Below are 13611 nucleotides of genomic sequence, written 5' to 3' on the forward strand. Positions count from 1 at the left end.
TAAACCTATAGAGAAATCAACTAAAATATGTCAAACCTATCAAAACATATATTAAAACTCTTAGAGGGCAACGATGCCAATCACTTTTTTCTGTTTGCAAGTGTTTCTGTAAATAAAACTATATTGTAGCAACACAGAAAAAATATGTACACAAACAGTAGATGTTTTTTTTTCCAAAAGGTTTATTGGCAAATAAATGTTTGATACTAAATTAATTTTTAAAGCATTTAGACGGGCAGGCCCGAACACAGACACAGGAAACACCAGGTTAAAGAAATAAGTGCTATTTTATTTACAAAACCAGGGAAATTGCAAAGGTCAGGGGAAGTTGCTTTTCGAAGAGCAGTTGAGTGAGTAGCTTAAGGGGCCTCCTGGAATAGCAGCAGCTGGTCTTGGCCATTTAACAGGCTGGGCAAGAGGAGGAAGAAAGGCTGAGATGCCCTGCCCTGCATGAGGTGGAGCTGGCCATGGTGCTGAACCTATGCTGAGTTTCCCTTTGATTGGTTGAGAGCGAGGGTGGCAGATAGTAAATAGCTCTGGCTCTATCACCATCACATTAATGTAAAAAAAAAAGATGTATGTCAGATTCTCATGTTCACACATGCCGGAGACCCGCCTCCCACGTTTAGCGCTCGATTTACATGAAGCATTTATGTAAACGACTCTATTCAGATGTATTGTAAGTAAAAGCTAACCATACATCTCACCTTACATGACATGGCTCACATTCTGTAAATTCTAGTATCACAGTGTTAAAAGTAAAACAACAGATGCATGTCACTGTATTTATTCCAGTTGGTACAACAGTGGCGGAGCATCGTGCCAGTCCCTTACAAAAAATTTATAAGAAGTGTCTAAACTGCAGGGTTTTTTTTAGCATGCAGTATATAACCAGAAAATGCAGTGATTTGGACACTAAAACTCTGAATTTTTAGCAAGGGACTTTAACAGCGCCAACCTCAAACGCGCAGCTGCAAACTTCCATCAGCACATCACCTGCCCCACCAAGGGCGATAAAACACTGGACTACTGTTACACGACAATCAAACAATCTCGTCCACCGTTTGGGAAATCCAACCATGCCACCATCTCTCTCATGCCAAAATACAAACAGAGGCTCAAACAGAAAGTTCCAGTTCAGAGGGAGGGACCAATCGGTGGCCGCGTTACAGGGCGCACTTGATGACGCAGACTGGGAAATGTTTCGTAACAGCTCCGATGATGTCTGAGATCTCGCACCGTGGCCTAAGAACAATAACGGAATATAAAACCCTAACATCCAGCATGATGAACGCGGACATGACTCTGGCAGACAAGCTGAACACTTTCTATGCTCGCTTCGAGGCTGCACCTAAAGACGCTAGCGATGCTAATGCTAGCGGTGCTAATGCTAGCGGTGCTAACAGCTACAGACAGGAAGACACTGCCAGCACCGGAAGCACGCTCATCATCACCAAGCATGAGGAGGAGAGCCTTCAAGAGAGTGAACACCAGTGAACACCACTGGAGCCCCTCAGGGTTGTGTTCTGAGCCCCCTGCTATACTCATTGTACACCTATGACTACATAGCCACTACGAACTCCACCACCATCAAGTTTGCTGACGACACTGTCATGGTGGGCCTGATCTCTGACAACAACGAGACAGCCAACCTGGAGGAGGTTGGAAATCTGGAGAACTGGTGCCAGAAGAACAATCTCCTCCTGAATGTCAGCAAGACAAAGGAGTTGATAGTGGACTTTAGCACAAAGCAGGAGAGAAACTACCAGACCCCCGTCATCAACAGAAGCCCAGTGGAGAGAGTGGGCAGCTTCCGATATCTTGGTGTTCACATCACGCAGGACCTGACATGGTCCTGTCACAGCCACACCGTGGTGAAAAAGGCCAGGCAGCATCTTTACCACCTCAGGCACTTGAGAGACTTTAGACTGCCCTCCAGGAACTTTTACATCTGCACCATAGAGAGCATCCTGACGGGAAACATCTTAACCTGGTTCTGGAACAGCACCATGTAGGACAGACGAGCTCTACAGAGGGTGGTGCGTTCAGCTGAGCGCACCATCTGCACCGAGCTCCCTGATCTCCACTCGATCTACAGCAAGCGGTGTTGGACCAAGGCCAGGAGGATCATGAAGGACCTCACCCACCCCAACAATGGACTGTTCTCTCTGTTGCGGTCAGGAAAGTGCTTCCACTCCCTGAAGGCCATCACAGAGAGACTGAGGAGGAGCTTCTTCCCGCAGGCGATACTGTCTCTCAACCAGATTAACACACCAGATTGGAAGCCTGGAGAGGTTTAATGTCTTTTTGACTTCATTCTTCAACTTTCATCTCTTTTTTCTGCACTTTAAAGATGTTCTTTACCTGTGCTGAAACAAAGGAAAAGCAAAGAGCAAGAAAAATAATAATTAAAAGTTGTAGAAAACACATTTGAATAATTAAAATGGAATCATTTTATATGCAGTATACTCAACCTTACATGTTTTACTCACCGCACCTTTGTTCCACAGAGTCATGTCAACCTCCTGACATCGTTAAGACACCCGAAGACAAAGGTTTAAGACTGACTATGCAAAAATATAAATGTGTTTTGAGAGCCCCATACCTCCCAAACAATCTTAAGCGCCCAGCCAAATCTGAATGACCAAAAACCTTTTAATTAGTTTTTCACAAACAAAAATTTTTAGTAAAGGAAAATGAAGGCAAGAGAAGAACGATGTTTCCTATCAGAAGTGAGAAGAGTTGACCTCTTGGCCTTCTCCCTCTTCCCCTTTATGTTTGTGTGTGCCTAAAAATAAAATTCTTAAATCACTACTGTACAATTGAGCAACACATCACATCACTTTAATGAACTTAGGCATTTAGTAGTGTCCTTATGACAAACAATAAACATGATAGCTATTAACATATTGTGCTGCTTAGTAACTATAATGGATTCATACATGTTTGAAAGCTGTACATGGTCTACATTGACTACATTGTCTCCTATGTTTTATCTCAGTAACCTGTACTAATTAATCAGCATGCTATGCATTCCTAGCATCAGATGTTTATGGTATTTGTCAGGAACAAACAAGAATAATAGTCTAACATACATTAATATTACAATAACTATAAATAATAATAACTGCTAACAACTGTTAATAATAATAATAATAATAATAATAATAATAATAATAATAATAATAACCTAGTCAGAATAACAGCTACTGCAGTAAAAGACTTCAGTGCAGAATAATTGGAATTAATTACCTTGATCTTCTTCTTTTTTGTCTTTCGGCTGTTCCCTTTCAGGGGTCGCCACAGCGAATCATTTGCCTCCATCTAACCCTTTCCTCTGCATCCTCTTCTCTCACCCCAACTAACTTCATGTCCTCTCTCACTGCATCCATAAATCTCCTCTTTGGTCTTCCTCTAGACCTCCTGCCTGGCAGTTCCAACCTCAGCATCCTTCTACCGATATATTCACAATCTCTCCTCTGAACATGTCCAAACCACCTCAATCTGGCCTCTCTGACTTTATCCCTGAAACATCTAACGTGGGTTGTCCCTTTGATAAACTCATTCTTAATTCTATCCATCCTTGTCACTCCCAAAGAGAACCTCAACATCTTCAGCTCTGCTACCTCCAACTCTGCCTCCTGTCTTTTCTTCAGCGCCACTGTCTCTAAGCCGTAGAGCATCGCTGGTCTTAGCACTGTCCTGTACACCTTTCCTTTCATTCTTGCTGATACTCTTTTATCGCACAACACACCTGACACTTTTCTCCACCCATTCCAACCTGCCTGTACCCGCCTCTTCACCTCCTTTCCACACTCTCCGTTGCTCTGGACCGTTGACCCTAAGTACTTAAAATCCTGCACCTTCTTTACCTCTGCTCCCTGTAGCCTCACCGATCCTCCTGGGTCCCTCTCATTTACACACATGTATTCCGTCTTGCTGCGGCTAACCTTCATTCCTCTGCTTTCCAGAGCATACCTCCAAATTTTCCTCCACCTGTTCCCTGCTCTCGCTACAGAGCACAATGTCATCTGCAAACATCATAGTCCATGGGGACTCCTGTCTTACCTCATCTGTCATCCTGTCCATCACCAGAGCAAACAAAAAGGGGCTTAGAGCCGATCCTTGATGCACCTTGATATAGTACTATTTTAGTAAATATCATATCAATATATACGAATATATACACAGTATATAGACTGAGATGGCGGGCTACTTAATGCAGGCTCTTCTCGCACTCACACATTGCGCACATGACGTAATAAAGTTTTCAACTGAACATGGCCATTGGCAGTATGAGCTCCTGCTCTTTGGTCTTTTTGATGCCGCAGCTACTTTCCAGTGGCTGATGGAAACATCCTAAGAAACCACCGCCCCTATGCCCCTGCATACTTGGTCGATGTTCGATCCACTCTAGTAGCTAGGAGGATCATATTCACCACTGGAAACAGGTATTGAGCAAACAGGGGAAAGCGGGTTTGACAGCTAACCCCCAGAAGTGCCATATGGGGCTGGACAAGGTACCTCGGGTACCAAATCAGAAGAACCAAATCAGAAGTGTCATGCTAAAGCCACAAAAACAGAAAGTGGGGCCCGTCTAATTGTACCTGCATCAAAAACAAAGACAAAAAAACAGGTATGTGGCTTTTTTGGGGCTAGCTAATTACTTTTATCATTTTTGTGCCTTTCTTCTCCTCTCTGGAAGCACCCCTCTTCGACCTCCTTAGACAAGGTCCCCTGTCCTGACCAAGTCCCCTGTTCTCTGGAACCCCAACTTTGACCACCCGTTTTTTATACAAACCGCCGTTTTGGACACTGGTCTCGGGACGGTCCTTACTTAGGAGTACGACAGAGAAGAACACCCGATCCTGAATGTCAGTAGAAAGCTATTGTCAGCTAAACACATCTATAAAACAGGAGGCTCTTGCCATTACATGGGCAGAAGAGGAGCAAAAAACACCATACTTGTTGGTTCCTCATCATACAGGATTTCTCATTTTCTGTGGTCCAGAGGTCAGGTGCACAACACATGAACGCAGATGAAGACCTGCTCAGTGCTTCTTGTCTCACCTGCGCAACCCTGCACGCTACCAATGACACCGCATCCACTGAGCCTAAACACACAGACCCGCGCTGTTCTCCAAGACGGCTCATAAGCCATACTACTTACACAGAGAAAAAAATTCACTAAGACTGCACTAACTTGTTTATGTGCTTCCTCTTTCCCTTTCTTTCTATTTACATCTTGTGGTTACTCTCTTGCTCGCAGCTAATAAAACCTACAATATTGTATTTTGATGTTTAAATTAAAATATTTACATACAGTATATCTCGGTGAAGAAATTTTTAAAAGTTTAGTTGAAAACTAAAGTTTTAATAAAGAAAACTAAAGCATAAAACAAACAATTGCAACAGTAAGCTACAGGAGACAAGAGAGCTACAACTACATTTGCGTAATTTAAGATAATGTGGTGGTTGAGATAATTATGTAAACAGATAAAAAAATATTTTTAAAAAGTCATGCTGGTCATGGGTATAAATTTAATGAAATATAAATGTAAAAGATATATACACAGATTTGTTAAAATGCTATACAAGGAAAATGTCATTGAATTGAGATCCTCTTCTGGGTCACACTGTTTGGTGACAATATAAATCATTACAGAGAAAAGGCATATAGGAATATGTGTGTTAGAATTGTATGATTCTGTATGATCATTTTGTAAATCTGAAACATAAAATGATCATAAAATTATCATTATAATTACAACAGCAGGTAGATTAAATCTGTGGTGTCTGGATGAGATTATCTACTGCAGCAGGAAGAGGAGAAGCGGTAAGTGTAGAAAGCTCTAAGACAAAAAAGCCACAGCAGAGCATTTACACAAGATTTATTACAAGACATGTGTCAGGAACACATCACATCATCCAGGTTCCAGTAGCAAACCCTGGTCGCCTTTCTGTCCCTTTCAAGTGGCCCATGAAGATATGACTGGAGAGGTGTATTTATTTCATTCCCACAGTGCTGTAGATCACAGATTTGTCCACATTCTCCTGCTTAGTGTGGTCATGCCTGCAATCAAACACAAACCGTTTAAAAGCCACGTAACATAGAATTCTCTTACTGCTAGACATCACACTGAACAGGGTTTTAAAATGTGAACATGTGAAATGTTTCGATAAAGATAGCAGGCTTAAAAATATGAAGCAGGCTCGCGAATATTCTGACTAGCATTAGTCAACAAAAATAAAAGTGCTAAAGAGCTGGGGCAAAACCCAGTGATGGAATTTATAACAGTGAAGTTGCAATAACCCTCAAATGAATTGGAAATTTAAGGCAGAACAGAGAACTGCCAAACTGGGTTTGCTAGCTGTTAGCTAAATTGGAGTTACAGTACAGTACAGTAGTGAGTTCACTTTAAACACTCTGTTAATTCTACAGAGTGTCCCAAAAGTCTTTATACATAAAGACATAAGTACATACATACTGTAGGGGATACGTTTAGAAAAATGTGCTCCAAAATTTTTTATCAAGGTGGCTCACAAAAAAAACACACATAAAGTTCACAAAAAGCCTCTATGCCCCCTATAGAGACTCGCTGTAGAACAACTGTAGATAATATTACTAAGTAAGCAGACACGGTCCTAAATCATCAGTATATTTAATGTATGTCAGTAAAATCTCCCTGATTTCTAGATAAAGGAACTAGCAAACAGTAAACCTGACTCTTCCCCTGTGTACAGCATTAGTTCTTACCCATTGTTCAGATTATTATCTTTGAAACACACAGATGCATATTCCACTTCCTCCTGCTGTGACACTTCTTTGGGCTGAGAAGCCTGCTTTACCTGCAATGAATCAAATTACCTTTCAGATAAATAACTATAACCAAGTGTGTGTAAAGAAGTCAATCAAGGATATTTTTATTCAGCTATAAATACACAGGTATCAGCTTTTAATAATGAACTACAAAATTCTAATTAGTTATAATGATTATTACAATGTAACACAATTTTTGTCCTCGAATAGTAATTCTTATTTCCTATTAGCTTAAACCTCGAAAACATTACTTTTCGTTGGTCTACAAGTGGCTCCCATTTGACATTGCTTGGTATATTGCATGAGATACCCTAACTACATACTACACCATACCTCTGTTTGCTCTCCAGCTTTTACAATGTTGTCCTCCGGAGCGTCATCCTTCTTCTTAATAACCTCTAACAAAGACACATATGCCACTTCCTCATGCTGTGACACTTCTTTGGGCTGAGGAGCCTGCTTTACCTGCAATTAATCAAATTACCTTTAGATAAAAAAAACTTGTAACCAAGTGTGTGTACAGAAGTCAAGCAAGGATTTTTTGAACTGGTTATAAAATGGGTACCATTTCCTTCAACTTTGTTTTTGTGATCAACTACGTGTATAAATGGCCGTGCCTTTGGCTGTTCGGAATACTGCGTTGTAGCAGCCTCCAGATCTGCCCATTCGAAACAGTTTATGCGCGGCCCTGCCCCTCGCACAAGCCGCATCGTTACAAAGCCACTGCAGCGAAGCTGCTTCATGTAGCTTTTTGTGTCCTGGTAAGCTTTTTAGGATATTCCTTGCACTACAAAATGTTCTCTATTTGTGGGCCTACGAAGATTCCTGATTTCGCCTTTCGCATTTAAAAGTTTTGGGAAGAATTCCTGAAGGTACTTAAGTGCTCTGACAAACTGTTTCATGTAGCCCAATTTTATGTGCAATTGTGGAAACATTACTTTTCGTGGGTCTACCAGTGGCTCCCATTTGACATAGTTTCTGCCCAAATTAAACGCAATTGGCCCGCTCCAGTCTTTCCTGTGGTAACGTTCCTCAGTGTCCCTGCTGTCCCATAGACAAATATGACATGGATACTTGATAAAGCTGCCTTGAAGACCTATTAGGAATAGCTCAATTTTTAAGTATCTGATCACCTCCCAGCGATAGTCCTTGTACTTTAAAGCATTTAACATGATTTTTACACAGCTGTATTCCTCTTTAAGCTGCATCGAATGAGCCAGTGAAAGAGATGGATACATGTTTTGGTTATGAAGCAGCACAGCTTTGAGGCACCTGCATGAGTTGTCAATAAAGGGGCACCACTCACTGAGGTTACAGAAAATTCAAATTGCTTTAAACAGACCAGTTACATCATTGCAAAAGCAAAGCTCATCTTTACAACTGAAGAAGCTTGAAAAATAAATATGACACTCTCTCTGATCTGCTACATGCACACTTCATGTAGCAACTTCCACTGCTTAAGTCTTAACTTCAAAAGCTTGGCTTTGGACTTTGTGAGATGCAGGTATTTACCAAGGTCTTTTGAAGGGTCGATCATGAAACAATCATACCTTTTCTATGCAACTACAATCAGGAAAGAACTTTTTTTTTTTTGGTCTTGTCTTTGGTCTGTCTTCAGATCAAAAACAAGAAAAAGAACAAATTTTGTTACATTGTGTAATGTGTTGTATTTGATTTAAAAAATAAAGTCAGTTCATGAAATTGATCTTAAAACTATGAAAGTGTTAAAGTTCCTGTGATTCACCTTACTGTTTATTGATCACATGGAATCAGGAATGCTAAAGCATGAGAAATGTTAATGGCACAGTCCACTCTGAGGTAATAAAGCCTACACCAAAGACTTTAAAATAGAAACATGCACGCAGGTGGTTTGAATCGGGCAACTAATGGTTATCTTCTGAGGTTCTCGTTTTTACTATGAATAAATGAACTGGTGTTAGAATCTAATGAGTTCTGGATCATGAAAGTGTCAGAGATTGGGAAACGGAAGAACATCAGCTTGGTTTAGTGTCTAGTGCATGCGATACCTTACCTACATACTACACCATACCTCTGTTTGCTCTCCAGCTTTTACAATGTTGTCCTCTGGAGCGTCATCCTTCTTCTTAATAACCTCAAACAAAGACGCATATGCCACTTCCTCATGCTGTGACACTTCTTTGGGCTGAGGAGCCTGCTTTACCTGCCATTAATCAAATTACCTTTCAGATAAAAAAAAAACTGTAACCAAGTGTGTGTACAGAAGTCAAGCAAGCCTTCTTTAAAATGGTTGTAAAATGGGTACCATTTCCTTCAACTTTGTTTTTGTGATCAAGACAATAATATTTCTGAAACTCAAGTATTTATATGAACACTGGTGAGTGTGAACTTATGAACAGACATTGAGGGACTCATTCATTTCTCCTGCTGAAACTGTCACACACATTCCTGGGCACCTAAATCTGGGGTTAGGGTTAGGGTTAGGGTCATTAATCAATTCATCTAGCCCAATTTTATGTGCAATTGTAAAACATTACTTTTCGTTGGTCTACCAGTGGCTCCCATTTGACATAGTTTCTGCCCAAATTAAACGCAATTGGCCCGCTCCAGTCTTTCCTGTGGTAACGTTCCTCAGTGTCCCTGCTGTCCCATAGACAAATATGACATGGATACTTGATAAAGCTGCCTTAAAGACCTATTAGGAATAGCTCAATTTTTTAAGTATCTGATCACCTCCCAGCGATAGTCCTTGTACTTTAAAGCATTTAACATGATTTTGACACAGCTGTATTCCTCTTTAAGCTGCATCGAATGAGCCAGTGAAAGAGATGGATACATGTTTTGGTTATGAAGCAGCACAGCTTTGAGGCACCTGCATGAGTTGTCAATAAAGGGGCACCACTCACTGAGGTTACAGAAAATTCAAATTGCTTTAAACAGACCAGTTACATCATTGCAAAAGCAAAGCTCATCTTGACAACTGAAAAAGCTTAAAAAATAAATATGACACTCTCTCTGATCTGCTACATGCACACTTCATGTAGCAACTTCCACTGCTTAAGTCTCAACTTCAAAAGCTTGGCTTTGGACTTTGTGAGATGCAGGTATTTACCAAGGTCTTTTAGGTTGGGGTAGTATGGGTTTCTCCTTTTTTCTACATATCTGTAATCTGGTTAACTGGTCGTTTTTAACCTCTTCTGAAGTATTGCTCACTTCTGAAGACAGCTGATCTCTCTTTGGAGGGGAATAGACATGAGCTCTGTGCTGTGTGGCACTGGGGCAATAGATGATGTAATGTCTGGATTTATGATAGAAGGTGCAGTCTTCCCACGTCGATATTTTGAAGGGTCGATCATGAAACAATCATACCTTTTCTATGCAACTACAATTAGGAAAGAACTTTTTTTTTTTGGTCTTGTCTTTGGTCTGTCTTCAGATCAAAAACAAGAAAAAGAACAAATTTTGTTACATTGTGTAATGTGTTGTATTTGATTTGAAAAATAAAGTCAGTTCATGAAATTGATCTTAAAACTATGAAAGTGTTAAAGTTCCTGTGATTCACCTTACTGTTTATTGATCACATGGAATCAGGAATGCTAAAGCATGAGAAATGTTAATGGCACAGTCCACTCTGAGGTAATAAAGCCTACACCAAAGACTTTAAAATAGAAACATGCACAGCAGGTGGTTTGAATCGGGCAACTAATGGTTATCTTCTGAGGTTCTGAACTGGTGTTAGAATCTAATGAGTTCTGGATCATGAAAGTGTCAGAGATTGGGAAACGGAAGAACATCAGCTTGGTTTAGTGTCTAGTGCATGCGATACCTTACCTACATACTACACCATACCTCTGTTTGCTCTCCAGCTTTTACAATGTTGTCCTCTGGAGCGTCATCCTTCTTCTTAATAACCTCAAACAAAGACACATATGCCACTTCCTCATGCTGTGACACTTCTTTGGGCTGAGGAGCCTGCTTTACCTGCCATTAATCAAATTACCTTTCAGATAAAAAAAAAACTGTAACCAAGTGTGTGTACAGAAGTCAAGCAAGGCTTCTTTAAAATGGTTGTAAAATGGGTACCATTTCCTTCAACTTTGTTTTTGTGATCAAGACAATAATATTTCTGAAACTCAAGTATTTATATGAACACTGGTGAGTGTGAACTTATAAACAGACTTAGAGGGACTCATTCATTTCTCCTGCTGAAACTGTCACACACATTCCTGGGCACCTAAATCTGGGGGTGGCTCTTCCCTCCAGGGGGGGCCTGCTTGTGAGAGCATAGAGGTTGCATCCATTGGTGGTGGCTCAGATCTGGAAGCGTTTCAACAGGGCAGTAGTGGATCTTTTTGCATCCAGAGAAAATGTTCACTGCCCACTTTTTTTCGCTAGAACAGAACACGATGCCCCTCTGGGGATCGATGCACAGAGAGGGTCCGCCAACAGGGCCTGTCTCTAATCCTGATGGCCTCTTTATTGGCAAAGTTAGGGTAGGCAGAGATAGCCAGCCTTTTAGCAACAGAGCCATGGAAACTTTCTCTACTGGTGGGTCACCCCCGTCCCGAACTATGGAATTAAAATGGGTGTTCCATTTTGGGATTTAATGTTAGTGCTTGAGGAGGTCCCTGAGGAAAGCATTGCATTCCTAACTTTGAGCATTCCTACCTTTGAGGCCATCTGTGGTCCTCCACTTGAGCCCATTAAGTCGTTAAATATGAAAATCCTTTCATATAGGACAGCACTTCTTCTTGCTTTAGCATCTGCTAAATGAGTGGGTGATCTCCATGCTCTGTCTGTAGATCCATCTTGTACACAGATTGCTGTTAATAGTTTGAGGGTTTCTTTACTGCTGAACACAGCTTATGTACCTAAGGTTGTCTCCATTGATATATAGCTATACTCTATGGTCTTCGACCTTTATAGCTCCTGCCCCCCTTCTTTTGCTTCTGAGGAGCAGGAAAATTGTTATTTGAAAATAATTTGTGATCTGTACATGGCACTAGAACATGTAATGATATAATATGCGCTTATGTGATTACTTGTTTGACTGCTTTGACTGTCCAGTAAAGGGTAAGGTGCTGTCTAAACAACAGCTTTTCCACTGGAAGTGGAAGCTATTTCATTAGCTAATAGTGGCAAGGGTGTCCCATTGCCTCAGAGTGTAAAACAGAGCTATGGCAACCTCATGGGCACTATTCAAAGGGATGTCTGTGGGTTATATTTGTGCAGCAGCAAGTTGGTCTTCACCGCACACTTTTGTCCGGTTTTACAGAGTTAATATATAATGGTTAGGTTTTTTGAGTTCTGTTTCAGGAAGCTGTCATAGATTATGAAACAGCAGAACATCAGCTGTGGTTTTACGGAAAATGAGAAATTATAATAAATATAGTCAAATTATGAACGAGTTTGGTTATTACACTTTAACAAGGTACTGTCTACTGCATGTCATACCTTTGTTTGCTCTGCAGCTTTTACAATAGTGTCATATGGAGCATCATCCTTTTTCCTAATAGAATCAAAAAAACATTTTGGTAGCTATCAGACCAGACAGTGGACGGTGAATCAGTGAATAGAACAGAAATTTCCATTTAGGCACAACTAATAAACAACAATCTCATAAGATCCTCAGCTAAAGAGCAGAGACAGACACTGTTCAATGTTGAATGTTTTTTTTCCTGGTTAATTGGGTGGGAGTTTTTTGCCCCCTGGGAGACACCAAGCATTTTTATACACACTGTGGGTGCTGTTGTGGTGCAACAATCTGACAACTTGGACTAAAATACCAAGATCTCTTTCCAATTTATAGCAGAGCAAAGTAGAATAATGTACTCACTTTCATAATATTAACCATCTTATATTCACCACTTTTTTTTACCTTTTAAACCAGGTGACACTCTGAAATCATGGTCTAACTATAAGGTCAAGTATGCAGAAGAGGGCAGACAGCACTGTGTTACGCAGCTCTGTGTTGTAGCATGAGTAGCAGTTTAGAAAAACGGTTAGCTTCTGCTCTTAAACATTAGACCCCATGCAAAAGGCTTAATTCATAAGGGCATACTTACATACATACATAGGAGAAACTAAGACTCTTTAGCCAAATGTCTTCTTAATTTTTTTAAGATGATTCCTTCAGTGTGTGTGTGTGTGTGTTTACAAAGAAATGTCAATCATGTAGAGGTAGGCTTGTGAACATAGATACATTTTGCTTAAAAAAGTCTTTATGGAGACTCACTGTAGAATAACTGTAGATAATATTACTAAGTAAGCAGACACGGTACTAAAACATCAGTATATTTAATGTATGTCAGTAAAATCTCTTCTTTCTAGATAAAGGAACTAGCAAACAGTAAACCTGACTCTTCCATTGTGTACAGCATTAGTTCTTACCCATTGTTCAGATTGTTATCTTTGATACACACAGATGCATATTCCACTTCCTCCTGCTGTGACACTTCTTTGGGCTGAGGAGCCTGCTTTACCTGCAGTGAATCAAATTATCTTTTATTAATTTTTTTTGCAAATATTTTCATTGAAAAAAGGAAAACAAAGTAGTTTCATTTACACAAATACCATTTACAATTTTTAGAAAAAGTAGTATCCGCACACACCCTTTCACAATTCAGCCTGCGTTTAGAAGGATGTACTGTTACTACTAGCTCAACATTTAAAGACCAGGGTGTAATATTAGACAGTAACTTGTCCTTTGGAAATTAATTCAATTAAATTTTATTTGTTTAGCACTTTTAACAATTGACATTGTCACAAAGCAGCTTTACACAATCAAATGAATTAAGTTTGTATGAAATGTG

At 40.2% G+C, this 13611-nt stretch overlaps 1 protein-coding gene across 1 annotated transcript in view; it reads right to left on the reverse strand.

Annotated features, from left to right (window-relative positions):
• LOC128513823 (uncharacterized) overlaps positions 1–13611 on the reverse strand; it is a 179549-nt gene that overhangs the window by 138494 nt on the left and 27444 nt on the right. The window contains exons 10-14 of the mRNA XM_053487372.1: positions 13190–13281; positions 12254–12308; positions 10649–10780; positions 8871–9002; positions 7154–7285 (exon numbers count right to left, since the gene is read on the reverse strand). Of these exons, the coding sequence (XP_053343347.1) occupies positions 7154–7285; positions 8871–9002; positions 10649–10780; positions 12254–12308; positions 13190–13281 (543 nt within the window). The remainder of the gene's footprint in view (positions 1–7153; positions 7286–8870; positions 9003–10648; positions 10781–12253; positions 12309–13189; positions 13282–13611) is intronic.

This window comes from Clarias gariepinus, chromosome 26 (genome assembly GCF_024256425.1).
Source record: "Clarias gariepinus isolate MV-2021 ecotype Netherlands chromosome 26, CGAR_prim_01v2, whole genome shotgun sequence".
Classification (NCBI taxonomy): domain Eukaryota; kingdom Metazoa; phylum Chordata; class Actinopteri; order Siluriformes; family Clariidae; genus Clarias; species Clarias gariepinus.